Below are 25,023 nucleotides of genomic sequence, written 5' to 3' on the forward strand. Positions count from 1 at the left end.
TGTGGGTTAAAGTAGGGAATGTGCAACACGATTCAACTCTCCTGCTGGTTTTCTAGTTGGAGTATTGAGGCCATTTGAATTCAATTATTTCACTTTCCTGTGTGGATTAGTACCCAATTCTGATGAAGTCCTATTATCTGGTGCCTCAGCTCAGTCCAGTGACTTAAGACTCTTGACCTGCTGGATCAGCTCCTACCCTTTGACATGGTACAAATTTTTCCCTTATTATTGGCCTTGTTCCTGGAAAACAAAAATCCCAGGTTAGTGTTCTGCATTCATTAACTTCTTGTTCTGCCCAGAAGACTTTGTTTTCTGGATGATTACTTGTCTCAGCAGATACTGTGCTGTGTACCATACTGGCTTTCCAAAAGTACTTTGTAAGCAGCAACTTAATTGTTTCAGAAGTCAAAGCTGAATATATCGGGTAAGTAATTTTTCTTTGCTTGTTTTTTACCTGTGATTTTTTTAAAAAGCTTGTCTAATGAAGTAAGATCTTAACACTAGATCAGCCCGTTCTGCATATTATGTCATAAATTATTAGAATTGTCATAAATGACCATAATTTATGTCATAAATTATTAGAAAAGCCACAGAGTTATAATTCTCTGGTTAGGAAAAACAATTGAGTTGATAAATATTTAATAATGAGTAGATTAAATAAGAAAAAAAATTAAAAGTAAACAGAAAAAAAAACCCTAGGCTGATTGAAATTATGCCTATGATTTTCAGTCAGCTATGATTCTTTGCTAGTCTCCCCTGTCTGAAAATCTTTGTCTTTTGGTGAGCTATGCCATAAGAATAAGCACTTCTTTGTGTTCTATGTTACTAAAAGCACTCACTGTGGCTTTCTAAGTTAACAAGAAGGAATTGGACTGCATTTTTTTCACATTAACTTCTGGGAAGTTGTTCTTGGTTTCACTGACACATGGATGAAGGTTGTTTCGTTTTTACTAACATTCCTTTTGTCTTATTTCTATCCCAAATTTCTAACTTTCTCTGTTCTAAAGAAATAGAGACCAGCTAATACTAAGTTGTCTGCTTCTGCCTGCTAATGACTTTAGTTGAGATTTGGGGAAACCACATTCTAGGAGAACCTAGGATCTTCTTTCCTGAAAGCTCTCATTGGTTTTGGTATTCATGCTACTGTAATAAAAATAGATGCTATAGGCAAAGCTAAACAAAAAGAGAGAAGGGAGCTTTTCATATTAGTGTTAACTTACCCATCCTGATGAAACAGATGTGTGCTTGATTAGAGCAGCAGCCAAAGAGTCACTGTTCAATTGCAGTAGCCTTTCTGCTCAAAGAAGCACTTATATCACCTACCCTCTGGTAAGCTGCTGTCTTCTTTTTTTAATACCTTTCTTAGTTTTGGACGACAGTATATTCTCTCTCAAATATCCTCTGTGATTTACTTTGGGGTGGGAAGCCCCTCCTATGGCAAAACTAGCCTCTGACCACAGGAATGTAATTAGGGCACGTGAATCATTAATTCACTGAGTATTTTTATAAACAAAATTTAAAGACAAAAAGGAAATTTGGTCATTTCCAACTGGGTGGGTTATGTCTTCTTCAGATGAAATCAAACTGGATGTTGTTGTTTTTATTATTACTGCTAATAGTATTTTATGCTGTTCCTTCATAATGCATAATCTTGTTTTGTTTGCTTGATCTCTCACACTGGAAAATGTTCAACAGTATAATTTGCCAGGTATACTCCCTTTAAGACCCGCTCATGCTTATCAACAGTGTTTTGAAGATTAATCTATTCATTTTGGTCCTGTTGAAAACTACTGGCTCATCTGATTTTATGTTCCAATAAAAAAAAAAAACTAAGGAGAGAATTAGATGCCCAGTATATTCCAGCAGCTTTGATGGGAGGTGACTTTCTAAATATGCTCAGTTTCCAAGGGAATCTGCTGAAGTGAACAATATTTGATCTCTCCGAGAGATCCTCTGGTTTATTTACCAATATTTCTTGAATTAAAAGCTGAGAATTTAAAAATGTCCTAACAAGTAGAGACAGCTTGGACCCTCTGGGGATCTGTGGAGCAGATCATAAAATGTCACACTTCCATAAGCCCTGACCAAGCCTTGCTCAATCTTCTGGCAAAGGTTGATTACCTCCTCAAGTAGGTGGCAATCACTCATGAGGCTGTAAATACCTGAACATGGGAAGTGTCAGAGAAAATCTTGCCCTACCAAACCAGTCCTGCACTAGTTTATGGATAAACTGATTTGAGTTTGAGTTTTCAACTACTATGAAGCTGTCCTTCTTCCTTCACTTTTCTGTATATCCGGCAGTAGCTTGACTTAAAAATGAGCTACCGAGAATTACCTGTGTGGTGTAATTGTTTTCCATAACTTTTCAGGTGTCTGTCTACAGGATCTTTTCTGTTGCTTTTTCTGCACACAGCTGGGGTATAAACAAGACTTCAAAGGATTTAGGGCTGTTACGTCTGCCTGTGCTCTCAGAGGAAAATTTTCCTACATTTATTGACGGAGCCTGTTAGGAACACAGGGTTCTCTGAAGTTCTGCAATAGAGATCATTTGCTGACAGAAGGCATAGGAGAGTGTTTTCAGCTGTTTCATAGAGCCTGCTACAGCCTCTAAGGCACATTGGCATGTTGGTGCCTGTCTGAATCTCTGATTTTCAGAGAGCAGTGGCTCTTTCTGCTTATCTCAGTATATGACAACCAAGAGAGCAGGGACCTTCCTTCATGTCAGGAAGCTTCCAAGTATTACTTTTCAGCCTTCATACACAAGAGCTACTAAAATAACTTTACTAAATAACTTTTTTTTACTTATTTACTTATTTACTTTTACTTTATTTACTTATTTACTTATTTACTAAATAACTTTTTTTTTTACTAAAATAACTTTTTTGATGCCTTAAAGTTTTAGTATTGCAGTAGGATTATCCTTTGAACACTCAGTCATGCTAAAGCATAATGCTAAAATGCAAAGAATGTCCTTTTATAAATTATTGCATGAATTAAATCTTTCCATACCCAGGAAGCCTCTCTGAATTCCTCTCTGCTAGAGGGCTGATTTGTTGCCTATTATAATACAGGATTCTCCAACTGAAAATGGCCACCTCCCTGTAAGGACTCAACTTCTTACAGCTCTGACAGTTGACCCCAGCCTGTAAGTGCTTCCAGACCTTAGTACTGGGTGTCACTTGGATTATGTCCACCCTCAAAATGTGACCCAGAGGGAGGACTGGCAGAGAACAGTCATGCTTGAACAGCTGGGCTTCTTTGCTTAAGCCTTTTGGCATGCCAGTTCAAGACAGTTTTGGTCCCAGAAAGGGAGGATGGGCTGATGAGGATAAAGTGCCAGTGGTAACAGGAGGTCAGGGCTATGGGCTGGGTTCAGTAGGAACAAAACAGCAGAAGCTACAAAGGAGGGAGTTAGACCATGGCAACATAAATTGGGCATATCCTCGAATTATTTTCATTGCTGCTTGAATTTTTACAGCAGTAGATTCTTTACCTATTAGATGAAAATCTCCTCTCCTTTTGCAATTATGCAGGAAGATCTGTACAGGAAACTATTTTTCTATATTCTGCTGATTTTCTGAATAGCATGAAGACTTCATTAGTAACTACCGTGAGTCCTTCCTCAGTAAGATCTTGTGTATTTAAGGAAAATGTAGTCTTGAATAAAGAAATCAATAACAACTTCAACATTGTGACTCCACTGAATGAAGTCAGTGCTCTGTTAAAGCCAGGGGGAATATTGGTTTTGGCTTGGGGAGAGAGCAGGAGGACAGGACAGGCAGAAGCTGTTCAAAAGCTTTTGTTCTCAAATTCTTGTTTCTTGCAGATTTTCAGTTGCAATAAATTCAGGTAACTACAGTGAAGTTACACAGCTTGGCTATGGAAACTGAATCTCTTATCCTTTGATTCTCAGGATGTCCCTAGCTATAGACATGATTCAGGGTCTGGTTAAAAGTTTTGCTAATGTGACATCTCTCAGAATACAAAAGTTTGTACTGTTTCTTCTATTACTTTCAAAATGGTTTTGTCCATAGTCATTTAGTTATGAAAGAAGTATTTCCCTACACTGCTCTGGTTACACGTTTTTAGAGATCTGAAATAATCTTGTTTGTACAAGAGAGAAGAAATATATGTGGAAAACATTGTGTTACTCAAGGAGATAATTTAATCTTCACTTCATGCTCTCATGAAATCTATCGGTTGTAAAAGTTCTACTAGGCTTAGGTAGCATTGCCAGTTTAAATGCTCAAATTCCCTTTAGCTACTGGGTAATCTGGACTAGACATCAAAGTTCAGGTTTGACAGCCTGTATACAAGTTACCTGTACTAATGAAACTGGAAAACTAGTAATTGGTATTACACAATGCAATACACATTGCAATTGGTAGTAAACCTACTTGTGTACTCTACTTTACAGGAAAATAACCTTATCTCCTTTATCAATGCAACTTCATTTCAGGAAACCTGATCACCATGTTTTTGATGTCTACTTGCAAAGCTTTACATTCACATCACCTCAGTAACAGTTGCATTTTAAATTCATATTCTCTTTAAGCAGTAACACTTAAGCATTTGTGCATTTTGGCTCAAAGCTCTGAATAAACCATATTTTAAAATTAAGAAAAAAAAAAAAAAAAAAAAAAAAGAAAGGTAAAATCCCACATCAGGCTCAAGAAGCACAAGGCAATTTTTAAACTTCAGCTTTGCTGTCAAAGTAGTAATAATACTAAGTTCTGCCCAAACTTCTGTTCTGACTTGGCTCTCCAGACAGCTGCAATCACAGGAGGCTTTTGCCAACATTTCACATAGCCATGGAGAGCAGAAACAGAGCTAGGAGGTTCTGGAAGTATTAGCTCTGATTTAAGTGGGGAGGGATAGGTAATGTTTCCCCCCCTCTCCTTTCTTTCACACAATCAGAAAAATCGTGTTAGTGGTAGAAAACAGGAATATTTAGCAGGAATTTTAAGGAAGATGCATGGCTGGTTTCATGCCTGAAATTTCTCTCTTAAATCAGGTGACAAAGTGAGAAGAGGAGTCTCCTGTGGGTGAAGAAGAGGTGAGCAGACATTGGGAGACTTAGCAGTGATTCTTGAACACCTACGGCAAGAATTGATATTTAACTCTAGCCCTCTGTTCCCACAGTGTTTCTGTGGTTAGAGGAAGTGCCACTGGGATGAGAAAAGCATTTAATCTTTAAAGCGATTTTGACATCTTTTAATCTTTAATCCTCATCAGGCCTTGTTAGTTATCTGATCAATTAGGAAACTGAGTTTCACCAGAAGAAAATGGAAAAGAGCACATGCAATTATAAATTATTCAGGGCTACTAAAACAGGCATATTTTTCAAAGGAAAGCAAACCTTTCAGGAAGTTTGGTTGTTTTGACCCACATTTTAACACCATAAATCTGTGATCACAAGTTTTTGGCCATGTCACGTGGAGGAGCTTTGTTCTACTCAGAGAACTTGACTCATAGGATTTTGAGGAAGTTTTCTTTGGAAGTGTTTTAGAATGTGTGTGGAGGAGGGGGGGAAGGAAGGAAAAATAACTTTCTTTTGAGGCAGTCACCCAGAAAAAGTCATTGTTCTGAGTAAGCATCATCATTAGTCAGCATGACCAAAGAATTAGGAGAGTTTCTGCCATCTCAGCTCTGACATTTTGCTTCCCCAGCTCTTATATTTCCCTTCTCCATCCCTGGAGACCTCAGCCTCCAAGGGGTGTGATTTGTGTACTAGACTGATTTATAGATGCAGCTAACCAGGGAGGTCATTTTCCCCAGCTCCCAGAGTACTTGGATCCTGCCCTGTGAGCACTGATTGGAGTGGGAGGCTTTTACAGTCATGTTTTGTTGGACTCCCTTAAACAAAAGCATTCCAGGAACAGGGTGTTCAAAACTCAATCCCTATGTATGCTAGTGGCTTCTCCCCAGAAGTCAAGTGAGGCTAATAACTAAATAAGCTACAGATTAATAACTAATTCACTGCAGCAGGAATCTCATCTCTAAAACCAGCTAAAGCTCTTTTCATTATCCTCGCATTAACATTAACCTCCTGAGGCTGGAGTTCTTTAGTATCTTTTTCTCTTGTGTTCCTCAACAGATAATTTTCAGATGGATGTGATTTGGTGAAACAGATAATAATGAAGTAAAATTCTTCCTGGGAGCAAAATTTAGGGAGAGGTATTCCTGCGTGGGGCACTCCAGCTGTATTGGAACATGTTTCCATGTACAGTGTCTCTTTCTTTCCTAAGATAACTTCAATAAGGTAATGTAGAATTACAATTCAAGATAAATAATGAAAGCGAGCTTAGAGTTTATGAAAGGTTCAGAATCTATAACCAACAACAGTGGTCTCACATTTATCCATTAAAAGGGTAGAACAGGGAAAGTAGTAAGTAGTTACTCAGTAGTAAGTAGTTCCTGGACAGCAAGATAAAAACAATTATTTTTTAAAAATTGCTCTTTGTACCACTTATGCCTTGGTTGCTTATTATCTCATGTGTGTCATGATGCCAAGTATGTTACAGAATCTGTTCTTTTCTCTTTTTTTTTCAGGTGATGATAGTTGAGGATGCCACGCCCCTGGAGAATATGCTGCAACAAAAAATCCAAAAGCAAGAATGGAGAAGCTGAAACGGACCTTGCAGAAGACACAAGAGAAAAAATGCAGATGAAAAAAGAAATCACGTTACTAAATGGAGTTTCTTTAATTGTTGGGAACATGATTGGCTCTGGGATATTTGTATCACCCAAAGGTGTTTTAGTGTGCAGTGCTTCCTATGGACTCTCTTTAGTCATCTGGGCACTTGGTGGGATGTTTTCACTGTTTGGAGCTTTGTGTTATGCTGAACTGGGAACATCCATCGTTAAATCTGGAGGCAGTTATGCTTATATCCTTGAAGCATTTGGTGGCTTTGTGGCCTTCATCAGACTGTGGTCTTCCTTGCTAATTATTGAACCATCAAACCAGGCAGTCATAGCAATCACATTTGCTAACTACATTGTTCAGCCAATCTTTCCTCATTGTCAGCCACCGTATGATGCAGTGAGGTTGATTGCAGCTGCTTGCATTTGTAAGTAAAGTTATGATTCCTAGAAGATCAGAGCTATAGCTGTAGGCACCCAGAGGATTTATCTGAATCTCTATTCCTTCACCTTCTGTGAAAATAATTATTTCCTCTATAAAACATCTTAGGAACTAATAATCCTTTGTCCAGATGGATCATATTTGGATCTAAGATCATTAGAGGGGAGAGAATACAATAATATTGCAGATTAAAGATCCATATATCACTATGGATCATCAATCGAATTTGCAGCCTCATTTGGGCCATGTCCCCTCTCCCCTCTTACTTACAAATTACAAAAAAATGAACAATAATCTTAAAATTCATATGGAATTAAAGATACTCTCCCTAATATGAGTTTTGTCTCTGGAAAAATCATGGCATGTAATCAGGCAGAGTTGACTTTGTACTGACTGTGTGCCTTTGGGGACCAGAGGGTTAAGTATTACAAATCCATCCCCCAGTAGACAAGCTGCATTCTGGATTTGTCAAGATGGAGTATGTGTACCTTTCAGGCTATGCTACCACACATTTTTTAAAAAATTGCTTATTATTGTACAACCCAACAGAAGCTTCCAAAAGAACATGTAATTTTAACTTAAGAAAATACCATGTATACTGACAGCTCTGAGAAGATGTTTTCTTTGTAGCTTTGACTCCTGCCACCATGGTGCAGAGGGACTTCATTTCTGAAAAAGGCTGCATGGTGGAACGTGAGACAGTTACAACCACTGAGCAGTCTAAAAGTCAACTAACCCTATTCCAAAAGACTTGAGCAGCTGAAATTCTCTACTTGCATAAGAAACCAATTGTTGACTAAGTCAAAAATGCTTTTCCTAGGTGTTCTAGGTGCACCTCATGAAATCCTAACACTTAAGAGAACCAGTCTTCAAATCCTGATGTTTCTTTAAGCCCTCATTTTCCTAGTTCCTCTTGCTGTCCTCTTCCTGTGGATGAGTTGTGTGCTGTAGCACCTCTGATTTCTGGGCTGATGCCCCAGGTGTGCCTGGTGGCTGCTGCTTTTTTAGACATTTTAGAGTAATTTCCTCAGCACTGACTGGGCTTAGCAGCCTGAGTAACAGCCCAGCTGGCAGGGGAAATTAAGAGGGTATTTATATTAGCTGTGATAGGCACAGCAGCAGTGTCAGATTGAAAAATCTCTTCATAGCTTGAAAATTTTTGATAAGGTTTAGGAACATGGATTTAATTGGCACTTCACCAGCGTAGTGGAGAGAACTTATGTAAACATGTATATATGTACTAGAATTTACTGGGAATTTCATGGCAAGATCTCATTGTCTTGAATTTAATTACACTCTGTAGCACATGGTATGTGTTAGGTGTCTTATCACATATGGTAAACGTGTCCTTTGCAGTATTTCAAATAGCACTTTTTAGCATTGCAAGTGACTCCTAAATGTTCAGTTTTAAAAACTTCAGTCAACACTTCTTTATGATTTTCAAGACCTAGACCTTTAATTCTAACAGTTAGTGATAAATACTGTACTTTTAAGAAGTATATGGCTAAGTTCTACTAGAAGATTTTTTTACAGCTATAGAGAATAAAATCTTATTTGAGTGTATATACCACATTTCCTAGAGAAAGGTTTACAGAAGACAATACTTACAGACAGGTTTTAAATTATATTCAAACCTGACACTGGTCTTGAACAATCATTATATAAACTTTTGTGTTTTTTTCAATACCACAATAAAAACAAAACTCTGCCCCCATTACAAAACATTGGCATATTAGTAGGAAATAACAGGGACAAATTAGATCCCATTTTTGTAAATATGTCTATTAATACCTTGACAGGTGAGAGGACACTGTCAAATATGCAGAGTTGCTCATGATAATGGAGGTGATTCCTGTGGGTATCTGTGGTTGGATGCTAATTTCCTTGCCATACAGAAAGGTTTCTAAATGGTTTTCATTTAAACATTACAAACCCCTTTTTCTTCCTTTCAAAACCAACATGCAGGTTATAGGCAGGCCAAAGATGCAGAAGGGAAAGACCAGTAAGATTCCTAGAAAAGAAATCACCCATTCTGATCCAGGGATACTCGGAGAGTACTCTGGGCCACCCAGGCAGCATTTGTCCTGCTATCTCCTCCAGCACCTGGGCTTTGTGCTTGCTGCCAATGCATACACCTTCATCTGACCCTTTCCTCATCTACCTCTCCTTTGAACTGCAGAGTTGCAAGGGAGATAAGATGCCTTTGATGCTGTGTGGGGAGGGAGATAAGATGCCTTTGATGCTGTGTGGGGAGGGTGCTGCTACAGCGAGAGGAGGTGGGGAGCTGGCTCAGCCCCTGGCTGGACCTGCCACCAGCTTTCTGCTCCAAAACTAAATGCAAAGAATATGGCAGAAGGAGGAAAGGAGAATTAATTGACACACTCTCTGCAACTGGTATTTCTATTAGATTTGGTCAAAATTTAAGCTCCCTACACAAGTCCTTCTGTAACCTTCAGGCTTGGGGTCAAAGCATGAATGGAGCAGCTCCTGACCCTTGGGCACAGAGTCACAGCATGCTGGCCTGGCTCAATTCAGTATCTTGTCAACAGCATCTCATTTCTGGTGCAGAAGCTGTCCTGACCCTGTATGTAGACTAGAGCTTAAATCAGCAGGGAGAAATTCAGGGAAGAGATCAGCACAAATAAATATTTAGAGAAACCTCACCTTCTGCATCTGAGCAACTCTGCTGGCTTTAATAAAATTTAGATTATTCAAAAGGAGCAGAAGCTAGTGCTAGAATTCAAAATCTGATGTATTTTGTTTTAGCTACTGTCAAGAAAATAGCATCTTCACAAAAAAAAAAAAATACTGGGTAACTGTTAAATCAGGTATTTAATTTCTTTTAATAAACTAGGTGCTCCTGAAATGGTGAAATTTAATTCTGCTTTATTTCTTAAAAGAGGGGTTGTATCTGTAAGGATGTATTTGAAATGTGCTTTTATGTGATGGAAACTATCTGTGCTCCTCTCATGCATAGTCTTTTTCTCTACAGGTTCCTTAACGTTTATAAATTGTGTTAATGTGAAGTGGGGAACCCGTGTACAAGATGTTTTCACATATGCTAAAGTTATGGCTCTTATCTTGGTGATAGCTGTTGGCCTGTACAAAGTTGGTAAAGGTAAGAATATTTTTCCTTAAATTCTTACTATATATGAGTTTCAAAATCTCAGATCAGACTTCCAGGGAAGATCAGACTTCTCAGGGCTTACATATGAAATGTTATTTATTCTGGAAAAAACTGTTTGCCATGGGAAGATTAGAGGAACTTTATGGCTTGTTAAACTACAGACATTTCATTATTCTTCTGTGCTTAGTGTGGCAAACCAACATAGAATGAGTTCTGCCTTTTTCAGGCTGAATAGCAGACAGCAGCTGAATTAGCATCAGTTTAGTGCTATTTTAAAGTCAGCTTTAGTGTCTCTGACTCATGTTTACTTAAGGCTGGCATTGCTACTTCTCCTCTGACAGGAGAGCAGAAGAGAAATCACCAGACATGTCCTTCACAGTGCCTGGTGAGGGGAGAGGACTGGGGAGGAATACCTCCTTTCTTTGGAATACCTCCTTTCTTTCCATGGTGTGGGAGGCCCTTGTTCCTAGAAACAAGGGAGGAGATAAATTGTGCAGTCCTGTGAATCACTGTGGTGCTGTGAGATATCATAGGACAGATGAGCCACCTCGTGTCAGCAGTAACTGGACCAAACTGAATACACTGAAAAGGTGGAGACTGGTTTATTCTGGTGCTACCTCTGATCTTTGCATATGACACAAATTTGATTCTATTAATCTGGGTATCTGGTACACTGAAGTCTCTTCCAACTCTAGCTCTGTTGCTTAGTTTCTAAGGTTTCTTCATTTTCCTTTCCCATGAAATCCCTAAATAGCCATTATATCTTCATTCAATTAAAATAAAGATTTTTTCCCTCTTTGGTTTAAACATTGTCTTTTTCTCCTGCTGAAGCTAGCTTATAAAACTTCATCTGCATGCTTTCTTCTCCATGTTTGCTGCTCTTCTTTTCTTGGCTGCAGTTGCATCAGCTCTTATGCTGTAAAGCTACACCAGACCTTGAGATCTTTTTTGTTTAACCATTACCCGTGCATGTCTGTTCATTGAAGTCTAAAGAAACCTGAACAAACAAGCCTAGTCCTAAGGGTAGGGAAAAATGTAGAGGAAAAAGCATTTTCTAAGAGCCACAGTTACACAAAGGACTTGTTTCCCTCATAAAGCTGCTGCAGTTTCAGAAAGGTGCATGCCAGTGGTGTCACCCTGTAGAGCTTTGCCCTGTCCCCACAGTCACAAATGTACCCGTGGCTCCTTCAGAACTCCCAGCCCACTCACTGCCAGGCAGCTGCTGTGATGCACTTTGGCCCAGGGGCCATTCCCTCTGCTACTGCATCCAGTCAGCCCATGCCAGGTCCTCTTTGGGGTCAGGGAGGGTACAGGTGAAGAGGAAACATTATTGATAGTAAAGTTCTCATCTCTGCTTTATTTAAGCAGAACCAGGCATGCAGTTACAGAAGGATGGAGGAATGATGTAGACTTCTGGAGGAAGCTGTGATCAGATCAATGCACTCTTCTAAACACAGCAGCCGTGTCAATGACAACAGCCAGAATGTTTTAGCTCTGCTGTGTTCCTTCTGATGGGCCCAGATAAGCCTCTTGCTTCAAAACACTGCAAATTATTTATCTGCCTTGAGTTTAAAAAGCTTGTCTTGCTCCTTTTGGATTTTGTTTTTGGGTTTGGGGAGGGTTTTGGGTTTTGTTCCTTCCCACCATTTTCAGCTTCCTCAGTTCAGTCTGGCAGCTGGTAGTTACTGCTCTTCAAAGACTGAATTGCTTTTGTGGTATCCATAAACTCCTTAGCTTAACCACAGGGTGAAGTTGTTTCATTTATAACAAAGACCTTCCTTTCTTCCCTAATAGAGATTTCAGCATGTTTCTGTCCTCCTTAACACTTAAACCCACTTCCAGTTCTATTAGACAGTTGACTTTCATTCTGCAAACTCACTAAGGCCTTTCTTCCCCTTTTTCAGAATCACAGTGGAGGCTCGTGCAGTTTCATTAACATTTCATCTCTTAAGCAGCATTCTGCACATCATCATCTCAATAGGTTGAGCTAAGGTACAGGAAAATTTGGAAATGAGAGATTTTTCAAGTCTCTTCATTTTAATGTCCTAATTTTTAGTGAGGCTGAGCATCCAACTGGGCATGTTGCCTCAGAATGTTGCCTCAGGAGTTCCCCCTCCTGTGACCACTAATTTTTCTGGTGAAAACAAAAGTACAGATATGAGGAAGAAATATTAGACAGATCCGGGAACTGAAACTGGGTTTCCCAAGTGCCTCTGGCTGGCTGACAGGGCATAGCATGACCTTAGTACAGCTTTTTCCTTCAGCGGGTTAGATGGAGATGCAAGGAGGTGAGGATGCTGTCAATTCCAGTAGAATTACACAAGTCATATCCATATAACAAACATGGGAAAACATCTTCTGCTGTCTCCCTGTACAAGTGTAGCTGTCTGGATGTCTCACTGAAACTTTCGTCCTTGTCATGTGAAAATAGAAGCTGTGCACTTTAAGAAAAAAAGTGATGAAACCTGGATGCATTAGGGTTTTATTTCCTTTTGGTTAGCTGAGACTTTGGGTTTAATGTCCTTGAAATGTGACAGGCAACTGGTACCTGCCATTTGTACAGGAGAAACAGAAAACCTGAGAGCTCCATTCGAGGGCTCAGCAACAAGCCCAGGAATGATTGCCCTGGCTCTCTACTCCGCCCTCTTCTCCTACTCGGGGTGGGACACGCTCAACTACGTCACCGAGGAAATGCAGAACCCCCAGAGGTAAATGGCTGCTTTTCCTCTGAATTGCTGAAGTGCCCTGGTAAAACAGGTAACAGCAGGACAAGCCCCTCCGTATTTGATTTTACGATTGGGAATTACTTTACTATTTTCTCTGCAATCAAATTCTTATTTTTCCATAGAAGTAGTAAGTGTGCAAATTCGTCATGGTTACTGTCCTCTCTCAACAATTATATCACACTAATAAATCACTTTGTCTGCCTATATGTATTTTAGACCTTCCACTTTAGGACAGAATTTTTAAAGGAGGAGAATAAATCCCAGCTGAAAGCAGGGAAAAACAAAACTCCATTTAGCTCTCCAAAATTCCCTATTTCTTTTCAGTCAGATAGAACTGTTATTTTTCCAGTAGAGTGAGACTGTTTTATTTTATGACTGTTCTATATTTTCAGCATTACTGCTTATGGGAAAAAATAGCCCATTTTGCTAAATATGAAATGTTAAGTGAAAAATAAAATCCTCCATAGTAGCACTGGATATATCCTCTCCTCCCCTCTGCAGTGAGACATGTCCTGGGGGAGTGGTGTGCCTCATCTACTCAGACTGAATCCACCTCCTCTTGGGACATGAGCCTATGAGTCAGGGAAAAAAACTCTGATCAGGAAAACACCCAAATGTGCACTTAAATCCCATTGCTTAAGTGTTCTCTAAAATTGCTTCATAGGAAAGATGATTTATAAAATTTACAGGTATAAATGTATGGTTTTTTTCTCTAAAACGTGTGTCAAATTCACAGGCAACTAAGCTGCCTATGGAATTGTCCTACACAGGTCTGCAAATTACTTTGTAACCCTGTGATCCCAAAATTACAGATGACAAAAAGTGGTGGTGGAGGCATCCATTCAGAAATGTTTGAATTTGGAACAATCTTCTGTTTAAATATTCCTTTATCAAAGAACATGAAATAGTTTTGCCATTTTCCTTTTGCAGGAATCTACCTCTTTCTATTGCAGTTTCAATGCCTGTTGTGACTATTATTTACTTGCTGACTAATGTAGCATACTACGTAGTGTTGGATATGTCAGCTCTCCTCACAAGTGATGCTGTGGCTGTGGTAAGTTCCATAAAATAATGAAATTAGAAGTTGCTGTATGGATGACACTGCAGAAGAATCTCAGGTAGCATACATCTTGGCAAAACAATTGAAATATTTCCATGCTGAAGTTTGTTGCTTTCTTTTATAGCTTATTTTCATGTAAGAGTACCAGTATATTAGGAAATGTATATTAGAAAATGCATGTAAAGAATGTATCAAATAAATCTGCTCTTGTAAAATCCTCCTATGTGCTCCTAAAACCACTCGATTGTAGAATGATGGTTTTGCAAGGCCAGACAGAAAAAGAGCTATGGGAAGTCTGAGTGATTTTGCTATCATTCTAATGTACAGTATGTGACATTTAATGCTGTAGGATCACACCAATATTGTCAACACAAAAATGTGCAGTGAAATGCTTTTTAAAACACTACCAATATTTTATTTAAAAATATAATTCTTAGATTACTGCAGACAGGATTTTTCAGAATACAATAAAGCCAATACATCATCTTCTGTTCACTGACTTGATCTAGGCTTAGATTCTTTTTTAAAAGTTATTCTTTTAACATATCTGCCATTTTTATTTGGATACTGATCAGTTTTTCCAAATTCTAACTGCCCAAGTCATTATCAGGTGTCATAAGAAAGTGTGGGCTCACACCCTATATTTGGTCTGGTGTGTTTTCATGAAAGTTTCTCAGGTTTGTCCATATGCTTAATTTGATGGGCCTCACTATAATTTTCTTTTTCTGTTGCAGACATTTGGCAGTGAAACCCTTGGTTATGGAAAGTGGATAATTCCTATAGCAGTGGCCATGTCTTGCTATAGTGGCTTAAACTCATCAATAATTGCAGCATCCAGGTATGAAATATAAGATTTATTTTAAATAATTTAAATGGAATAATTTCTTAGTATTCTGTGCTCCTTACTTACTGTGTTGTAAAAGCAACACAGGTGATTTTTGGCACGTCAAGTTGTTCATGTATGATGAAAGGAGTGTTACGACCTGACATGTCTTGAAAAAAGAGAAGCATTTACAGTGGAATAATAAAAGAAATAATGCTGCCTTTGTCAGATGGCAACAAGCTGTTCCTTGGCTCAATGTCTGGTTAAGCTTTCGTACTCTTTTTTTTTTTTTTTCAGGCTTTTTTATGTTGGAGCCAGAGAAGGACACCTTCCAGACAGTCTGAGCTTGATTCATGTGAGGTGCTTCACACCAGTCCCTGCTCTCCTCTTCAATGTAAGTGACAAAGTAACAGCCCAGCCCCATGCTTGCCAGGGCAGACAGGGGTTTGGCTCACCTTACCTCCACTCTCACCATCCCTCTAAGGTTTCTTCTGGGCTGGAGACATCTTCCTCAAAAGCCACCATTTCTAGAACTCAATGAGGAGGGTGCTACTGGTGGCTACTGGTGGAAAGAGAATGGCTTGATTCACATCCCTATGGCATTACTTAGAGAATGTCCAAGTACGTAACAGTATAGACAGGAATAAAGTCTTTATGTGAGTTTTCACAGTATAACTGGAGGAGAATACAGCAGGAACATCCCACAGACTCTGCCACAGGCTGATTTTCTAGTTAGAACAGGAATGACAAAGCACTTAAAATGTAATTTCTATTATTGGGTGCCTATAGTCATACTGAGTTTTTCCTGAATGTTGTTACACAAGAGCCAATAGGCTATAGAATTACTGCAAATGGTTTTAATAAATAATCCCTAAATATAGCAATTAAAATAAGGGGAAGGATATGCACAAACAGAAAAGGTGGAATCATTCAAAAGTATTTCACTGCTTTCTATTTCAAAATTAATTTTATATGGATTCTTCCATTGCCCTGCGTTACATATTTATTCACAGTAATATTTATCACCAAATAATTTACTGAAAGTTATAATCTCGCTATAATCCCTCTTTCTACAGGGATTCTATTCACAGCAGTAAGGTGAGCCATACTCCCTTAACACACCATTTCATATCTATTAATACACCATTTTATTTCAGAGCGGATTTTTATTCCTGCTCATCTATTAAAACAGACAGTAAATTCCTGGTATTTTACCTTTTTCCACAAAGGCAGCACAGCATGTCTGCATATCACAGTATGTGCTCTAATGGTCTCAGTGAATGATTGGGCTGTGAGAGCCTCCAAGAGTGAAACTAAATTAAAAGTTTGCTTTCCAACTGAAGCCAGAGCAGCAGAGAAAGCCACTGCCTACAGAAAGCTTCTCAGCAGCCTTCTCCATAACACAGCAAAGTCTGGGTCTCCTCACCCACTCTTCTTAGGAGAATTTTCTGCTGGTGCTGGAACATAACTTCACAAACCCAAAGCCTCTTCAGCCAAATGGGTTGATCTCATTGCTGTATTTTTAAAAGAGATACCAGGGTGTTTCACACAGCATATTTGCGGGTTTCTCAGAGTTTTAGGCACATCCTTCTTGCAATGACCTGATCTCCTAACTCCAGACAAGTATGCTGGAAACAGGATGTTTTACGACTTTACTACCTCTTATAATATTTTATAAGATATGTCTTTATTTCCACATTAAAATGTCTTTGTTTTTCTTGTCTCTAGGGCTTAATGACTTTGCTTTATCTCCTTGTGGAAGATGTTTTCCTACTCATTAATTACTACTGCTTCAACTACTGGCTCTTTGTTGGTCTGTCTATTGCAGGACTGATATATTTGAGATATACTCAGCCACACAGACCACGGCCTGTTAAAGTAAGTAAGAAAGAGAGGAAACAAGCCCCAAAATGACAGGTCATGCACATGCATGACTTAATACCTTAATACCACAGCCTTAACATTACTAGTTATATTGTCGACTATTTATCAGCCATAGAAATATTTTTAACATACAAAATAAGAAGGAGCAAAACCCATTTGAGTTTTCCAAAAGAACTGTTCTAGTACTTTTTTTGTGAGGTTGAAATTATATTTGCCATTTCTTTTTCCTTTCATTCAACCTTATAATTATCTTTATTTCAAAATAGATGAGGAATAAATACATGCCCATCCTGGAACTACCCCCATAGTAATGGTAGCAGTGGTCATAGACAGTAAAATAGAAGCTTATTGACTGATTGCAGAAGAGCATCTGGCTATCAGTTAAAAGAGGGAGAATGCACAGAAACAAAGTGCACCTAAAACTTGTTTCCAGTTTTAATTCAGTGACTGTCCAAGGAAGCAGGGACACAAACCTCCAGCTTCCTTCAGGCACACAAAGCCACACATTGGCCCCATCTTCCCTGAGGTTGATTGTCTCCAGGACCTGTATTTCAGCTCTGCAGCAATGCAGTAAAAATTATGAGAAATCCAAATTAACACCCTATCTAAGTATTTCTCGCTCGCTCTTCCTAACTTCCTGCACCATTTTTACCAATACACTTTTTTTCCCATTTAAATGCAAAACCCTGATTATAAAAAAGCATGCTTCAAACAAAGGAGTAAGCTGTCCTAAGGACCTACAGCTGGAAAAACTTCTAGAATAGATGAAGTTTTCCTGAAGCATGTTCAAACTTCATTTCCAAACTCTCCCACAAAATATGCGGAGGATAAGATTATATCTTGTCTTACTGGCAGTTTTGCTACTGACTCTACTAAGGTGAGGATTACAGTCAGATTATAGATAATGATTGTTTAATTCCTATCAGCATTTGCCATCTTAGTCAACATCACAACTCTGCATACACTTTTTCTTTTTCTGAAATGCAACAGTTGGTTTTAATCAACTTAAATTTTAATCTTTATAAGGAAAAAAAATACAAGCAAACCCTGAGGAGTTTTAGCTAGTATTTAAATGTCAGCTCCTTTACTCTTGAAAAGGCTTATTACTACAGACAGTGAAAAATATTTCAGTGAAAAATAAATCCGTAAAGAGGTTATTGCAACTTTTCTTATTAGTGTTATATTTAAGTGCCCAGGCAAAATGGTTATGTTTATATATATACGTGTATATGTATATATATCCATCCATTAAATCTGTAGCATCAACACAGTTGCTGAAAGTCTAAGCTGAGTTAGTTTCCAATTAAACTTAAAATTAAAAATTTGCAATTGTAATTAAAGGGAAAACTACCCATTGTTTCTCAGTTTCAAAGTACTGCTTTCAAAAATTGATCTCTTACTATTGTGGAAAGAAACTGAGCTTGTGCAGATCTGTAAACAAAAAAAATGCTCAGGTGTTCAGACGTGTACCAGATAGAGTCATAGAATCCTAGATAAGAGGCTCTGGCAGCATACACAGAAACTAGACAATTGTACTGACTGTAGGCAGTCAAAAGAATCAGTACATAGCAGTCATATAGTAAATAGTTATATTTTTATTATTGACTTGTCTAATTTTAATCTGCAAAGTCTTGACAATGGAATATTTACTGCATCTTTTAATAAATCCTGGAATTACTTTTTTTTTTTCTCCACAGCTGAGCCTCTTCTTCCCTATGGTATACTGTTTATGCTCCCTTTTCCTGGTCATAGTTCCTCTCTACAGTGACACAATCAATTCCCTTATTGGTGTTGGTATTGCCCTCTCAGGCATTCCTGCCTATTATTTGGGAGTCCATATACCATTTGAAAAGCGACCTAAGCATCTGCAGTGGCTCTCTGGTAAGCAACATCATCTTGTCCTAGTTAGTGTGCCAAAATCTTGAATGCTTGGTCAGAAGGCATAAAGAATAATTTTTCTTAGAATGCTTTTTCTTATGAAGTTTTACCAGGCTGTGTACAGCATGCCTGAGGTCATTTGCATTGTTACATGACCCTAAAAACAAAACCATGCACACCTGTACAGAACAGTCCAGTCTGTGGTCATCTAATATGCTCAAGATGTTGGTTCAATAAAAGCCATGTAGGATTGTAAAGGCTAAATGCACACCTGCATAAAGAGCAGGACACCATTGTTTCACTTTCTACCCACGGAGTGGAACATTTTGGTCAGTTTAAAGTCAACTATTGATCTTCAGTTCAATTAAAATGTTGATGAAAGTCTAACTAAACAAGACTTTCTGTTTAATGATTGAGCTCCTTTTGCCTTTAGTTATTTAGGTTGTGCTTAATCCAAGTGATTTAAGTGTTCTGTAATTTTCATAATATACGTGTAGTGCTTTTAAATCCTCAAAATCCATATATGTTTGTCTTACTTTGTCTTACATATTTTTGCTATGTGTTACAGCTACAACAACAAAGTATGTTCAGATGCTCTTTTACTGTTCTCTGTCAGACCTGGACATAGACATGGAACCTACAGCAGCTAAGAGCAAATAGAGTTGCCTTGACACTGAGAGTTGCACCTTGACATTTTCTAACTGGAGCAATTTTTATCATCTGAAGTTCTCCGTCAGGTGTTCAGTTGTACCAAAGCACTAATCACTGAACTATGCTGATAGTACTATGTACTATCAGTTTGGCTGTTAATTTGTGTTTGTCTTATAAACCACTCTGTTTTACAGATATTTAAAAAAAAAAAAACAACAACTCTGATAATAGTGAGTTATCATGTGACACTGTGAAACTATAAGCACTGTATGAACGAACCTTTGTTAGTAAATAAGTGCTAAGTATTAGATTAATTGCAAAATTGTAGTAACAAGTACTAGGTCTTGTCACAAAGATAAATATAACAAAAGACAGACCAGACACTTGCAAGACTGAAAACCTGAGTCAGGAAGTAGAAGCCACGGTGTACTTCTAAATATATAACTAAATTCTTAGCCAAAGTAAAAATTAGATAATTCAAGCTGGTAAGCATTCTTTGAATCAATGTGATTTTAGTGGTAAACTGTTCTAATGCATAATTCTCAGCATATGTATTGTACAAAAATGAGAAAACCAAGGTTTCAAGTCACTTTAATTCTATTAGAAATTCTTATTTGACTATAGCCCACATTCATTAACATTTTGCAGAAAAGGTATTTTCAGCAAACAAATTATATCTAAAGTACTTCTATTTTACAGCAGAACAACCTACCATGGAGCACAGTAAGGGACTGAGTCATGTTCTAGCTGGAGTTTATTGAGGGAAAACACTTCACCTTTCCATATTTTCCATTGCTTGCCTAGAAGTATCAGAAGTGGGAACCCTATAAATCATACAAACTTCTTCCACATTGGAACTTCTTGAAGGAATTCACAAGGAGTCAGGAAAAACTATTGATGTTTACAAATTCCATTGGGTCCCAACCCAACCCTTCATGCCTCACCAAGTTCCTGCTGGCAAGGTAACCTGCAGGTCTCCTCCTTAGCATGCAGAGAGCCTTCAGCACTCCCTGCCAGGTCTTCATGTCACACACATCTTGTCACTTGCACAGTACCCAGGGCAGATGCATTCACTGGACAAGTGCACTCACCAGTGGGTGCCACGTAAGGAAAGGGCAGCTAAAATTTAGGATTCTTCTCTTGAACATTTAAGTCTTAGAGCGTGGCACACAGGAATGTGCTGCTAGTCCTAATTCTTAGTCTCCTGAAGTGGAAGATAATAACTGTTATTAAAAGAAAAGTTATCAGCCTTGCAACCTAGATCATAAAAACAGCTTCTCCAGCTCTAATGTGCTTTGTTTATATGCAGTACCTTTAGCTATCCTTGTTTGCAAGTCATACTTCCTTTCTGTAATTATGTTTGAATATAGCACACCTGGTTTCTAATTTGAGTTTCATCATTCCTATTCAATTAACACCAATTAGGGTATTTTAATCTTATACAAGTCCCTGTAGCTTCTAGCATAATTGTCTTTTATTGATGTCTGCCTAGAGAAAGAGCAATGGAATAAGGAAGAAGGCAATTGTTGCTACTTGAACATCTCTCCATTCCCTCCCCACATTGTTCAGGACATTTGCAGGACTGAAATTTCCTGCATCTCCAATGCAGTGTTGAGTGACAGGGCTCCTCTGAAACCTTCTATTCACATTTCAATGCCATCTGCTGTGGCAGTTCCTTTCAGAGGGCTTTACTTTTGATACAAAGTATGAACATGAAGGCAAACATGAAGATAATTGAAATGCACATTTCTTTCTTTTTTTGGAAGCCACAGCTTTGGAGTACTAAACTTAACCATCTCAATCATAAAACACAAAGGGGAAAGAAGACCTAAAGTGGAATTGAGTTCACCCAGCTCACAGCATCCCCACATACTCTTCACACACACAACCCACGCCTCTGTTGCAGTACAGCACCAGTTTGGATCCTGCTTTAGTACTGTACAGAAACATTGTGGGTTTGTCCCATCTCTTAAAGCACTACTTAACAACAGAGCCATGGGTCCCAGACCGTATCAGGGCAGAGAGAGACTACAAACCCTACAAGTGGGTACCAGACTAAACATGGCAGGTTTTGTCTCCAGGAGTTCAATTTTATGTTTGTTGCTGAGCTGTGTGGCACACCAAGGCAGCATTCCACCATCCTCTGCAGTTTTTCCTTGCAGGACCAAAGTTCCTAAGTGATTTGAGACACCTGAGGTGACCTCTTGGGTGGTAAAAGGTAACAGGCACTACAGGTAGTGTAACAAGGGCTATGGACTAAGACAATTTCCACAGAGAATTCTGAGCTGAGAAACTTATTTCTTGTCTGGTTTGGGGTTCTTTTGGTGTTTTGGTAAAGCTGTTTTTACATGAATCTGCTAACTTTCTGGGCATGACACACAAGCTTTCATTTTCTTTCTTTCTGGACAGAAAGAAAGTAGCAGTCAGGTGCATGGTTATAGATGTGGATCGTGTTACTGGACATCATGATATAGCCAGGCTGTTATGGACTTCAGAATCCAGGAAATCTTGATGTGTTTGTTGATTTTTCACACCTTAAAAATAATGTATGTAAGCTATTGTCAAAGTTCTAAAGCAAGTCATAGATGTTGAAGTATTTAAATAAATAAACATATGATCCTTGGCAAGTACTGTAGTTATCTGGTTTTAAAGCATAAAAATAGAAATTTACCCTGCCTTATGGCTCACAAGTTTTCCAGAGAGAACAATGAGACTCTAACTCATTTATGTTTTCTGTAGCAAAACATGATAGGCATTTATGGAAGGAAAATTTTCTGGTTACTTCAAGTGTGACTTTTCCCTGCTGTGTTTATGAGCAATTCTTTACTCAAAGACTTTCTTGGTATAAAAGTAAACACAGTTTTTTGCATTATTCACAGATGCTCAGTTATGCAGTCAAATAATAAACAAGTCTACTTTTTTAAAGATGGTCTTGGCATCAAGATAAGTATCTTGTGATTTCATAACAAAATATAAAGAGTAGGTGTTTTCACATCTCTGCAGTGGAAGGGACTGTGGTCTGGATAATGCTGGAAGCCTTTGGAAGACACAGCCCATGAAATCACAGAATCACAGAATGTCAGGGGTTGGAAGGGACCTCAGGAAATCATCAAGTCCAATTCCCCTGCCAGAGCAGGTTCACCTCTAGTAGTTTGGTTGCTCAGGATGGTGTCCAGGTGAGTTTTGAATGTCTCCAGAGACAGAGGACTGTTCATCACCTCTCTGCCTGTTCCAGTGCTCTGCCACCCTCAAAGAAGTTCCTCCTCACGTTTAGATGGAACTTCCTATATATTCAAGTTTGTGCCCATTACCTCTTAACCCTAGTGCAGCACGGAACAGGAGCCTGGCAGGCTTTAGGAGCAAGAAACCCTGGAGAACAACCCACCTGCAGGGCTCAGAAAGGATCTTTCAAAAGCTGGGGCAATACAGTACTTGGGAATAGTTCTAGCTCTTCTTTAGGAGTCAAGAAAATACAGGATTATTGTGTTTTTTTGAAGAACCACAGTTTTTTGAATAACAACAGAAGACAAATGCATTTCTGTGTCAGCAAACAAAACCAGAAGTTGTTGATAGGGGAAAGCCTCATTATCAGCCCCAGAAAGTGCTGAAGATCCCTGGGCTCTGCATGAGCCTAGAAAGCCATAAGAACTGTTGGATGCTGCAGGGGTGAGAAAATCTCTTCGTTTTAGGCAAGACAAGAATAGTGAAGCACAGAACAAGCTGATGGATTCATGACCTGACAGTGGGCCATGTCACAGCTCTGTTACAGGACAAAAATGCCTTACACACATATGTGACTTGAAACTGAAGACACTTCCTAAAGATCTTTTCTGGAAATTACCTTCATTGTGTAACAGGAACTTCAGAAGCTTTGTTGCACAACCTGTGAATCTGGAGCACTCTGTCAAGTCCCTGTTCCCTAGTAGGTAAGCTAGCAGGTTTTGCAAATCTTACCAGTTTTTTGGTTTTGGCAGGATTTAGTTTTGACTTATAGGGAGTAGCAGACAAGCAACTATGTGAAGTGCTATAATTTTGCAAGTGTCTCAAATGCTTTAAAAAACAAAATTTAAAAAAAGGTGGATGAGGAAAATAAAATGCATACTTATACAGGATGCCACATGATAATTCTTTGACACATCAGTCAGTGCTCTTATAACAGGAGCAATATATGAGATTTGTTCATGCTACAGTAAAAAACACAGTAGAAATTAGTAGGTGTTTAAAAATGTGTTATATGTCAAGTGATGGATCTGAGTACACTTCAGCAAACAAACAGAGCAAAGACTGACTCAGCAATATATTTACTTAGTGCTTAGAAATGTTCATTTCACACAGTCAAAAACAAATGTGAGTCACACCTGCTTTAGGGAGAACGAAGAGAATTTAAATAGAATTTAAATAGAAAAAAAATTCTTGAGGATGTTTAGGAACATTCTACCTACAAAGAAAGTGCTCAGATTTAAAAGTGGAATAAACCCTTCCTCTAGAGAGGGTGTGCAGGGAGTCGTTTAGAAATAGAAAAAAAATATGGTAATGACCATAAGTTAAAGACAAACTGCTGAACAAGATGCCTGGCCTATTTACATGTGCTTCTACAAAAGAATTTCAGAACCTGCTTGCAATAACCTAGAGTGTGCTGGGGTCAAAATATTCTCATTAGTCTGACATTAACCTTATTTCCCAGTAGCTTCGCTCTCGCCCCTTACCACGCCATCAGGTAAAGAAAGCTGCAAATGAAATTCACTTTTTCTCTTGGTATTTTAGGAGTTAGGCCTCGTCTGGCTCAGCGTCTGTGTAGCCATGGAAGCAGAATTTAAAGTTACCCAGGGAGTTAGGTTTGAGGCCGCAAGAGGGAGAACTTTGCTGCTCTCAGGAATCTGAGCCCCTTGTTCTGGGACCTTGCACAGCTCCTGGCAAGGAAGGGATGAGCGCCAGAGAAGTGGGAGCTGCAGATTCTGAAAAGTTCTACTGCAAATTCAAATGAAGAGAAGGTTAAGTTTCAGACATGTCTCTTCACTTACAGGATTGCCTTCGTGTCTCCATTTTTTTCCTGGTTCCTACATAGAACAGCATATATGAGTACCCAATTCAGAAGGATGAGTCAAAATATTTGAATATCAAAATGATATTAAAAATGAATATCATTTTTAGAACTTCCACATTAAGCATAAATAATAAAGGAGCTAATAATAGCTAATAGATAAGCTAGCTATTTTATGGTAATAAACTATCTATGTTATAGAAATAATTTAGAAAGAAATTGGAATGTCTGAGCAGTTCTCTATACTCAAACTGTCCTTTTCTCTTCTTCATCTTTTTCTCAGGTAAAACTTGCAAAATCTCCGAGTCTCTCTGTTATTTGGTAGTGAAGAGCTATTTATAGACACCCTTTGGAAATTCCAGTGCTGAGGTGTAATGGGTTTGTGTGGAAAGTTTTTGGAAGCAAGGGGGTGGGGGACTATAGGGTGGGGTTCTATGAGAAAGTGGTAGAAGGTTCCCCCATATCCAACAGAACCAGTGCCAAGAAGCTCAAAGGCCAAGGACAATGATGATGGTAGCAACTCTGTGATAACATATAAAAGAAGAGGGGGGGAAAAGTTGGTTTGAAAACAGCAACTGCAGCTGGAGAGAAGAGAGAGAATAGGTGAGAGAAACAACTCAGCAGACACCTTAGTAGGGAAGGAGGGGAAGGAGGTGCTGCAGGCACTGGAGCAGAAATTCTCCTGCAGCCCATGGTGAAGACCATGATGAGGCAGGTTTTCCCCCTGCAACCCATGGATATCTCCACTC

At 38.7% G+C, this 25,023-nt stretch overlaps 1 protein-coding gene across 6 annotated transcripts; it reads left to right on the plus strand.

Moving 5' to 3' along the window:
* LOC139793352 (Y+L amino acid transporter 2-like) lies at positions 1–24,676 on the plus strand. 6 transcript variants are annotated; one of them, XM_071737895.1, is made up of 12 exons: positions 4–424; positions 3,072–3,145; positions 5,015–5,056; positions 6,553–7,070; positions 10,077–10,202; positions 12,775–12,919; positions 13,868–13,991; positions 14,732–14,835; positions 15,118–15,214; positions 16,549–16,698; positions 18,402–18,585; positions 19,151–21,860. In XM_071737895.1, the coding sequence occupies exons 4-12, from the start codon at positions 6,569–6,571 to the stop codon at positions 19,240–19,242; spliced, it is 1,524 nt and encodes a 507-aa protein (XP_071593996.1). In that variant the 5' UTR covers positions 4–424; positions 3,072–3,145; positions 5,015–5,056; positions 6,553–6,568; the 3' UTR covers positions 19,243–21,860. The 6 variants fall into 6 exon arrangements, with proteins under 6 accessions (XP_071593998.1, XP_071593996.1, XP_071593997.1 ...); XM_071737896.1 differs by lacking the exon at positions 5,015–5,056; XM_071737893.1 differs by lacking the exon at positions 3,072–3,145.
* Positions 24,677–25,023: the final 347 nt, after the last annotated feature.

The sequence above is a fragment of the Heliangelus exortis genome, chromosome 2, assembly GCF_036169615.1.
Source record: "Heliangelus exortis chromosome 2, bHelExo1.hap1, whole genome shotgun sequence".
Taxonomy (NCBI): Eukaryota; Metazoa; Chordata; class Aves; order Apodiformes; family Trochilidae; genus Heliangelus; species Heliangelus exortis.

Coding starts and splice junctions, on each gene's coding strand:
- LOC139793352 (XM_071737895.1), top strand. CDS start 6,569: ATGCCACGCCCCTGGAGAATATGCTGCAACAAAAAATCCAAAAGCAAG. Junction 12,920..13,867: donor GAAATGCAGAACCCCCAGAG/GTAAATGGCTGC, acceptor TTCCTTTTGCAG/GAATCTACCTCTTTCTATTG. Junction 16,699..18,401: donor ACAGACCACGGCCTGTTAAA/GTAAGTAAGAAA, acceptor TTTTCTCCACAG/CTGAGCCTCTTCTTCCCTAT.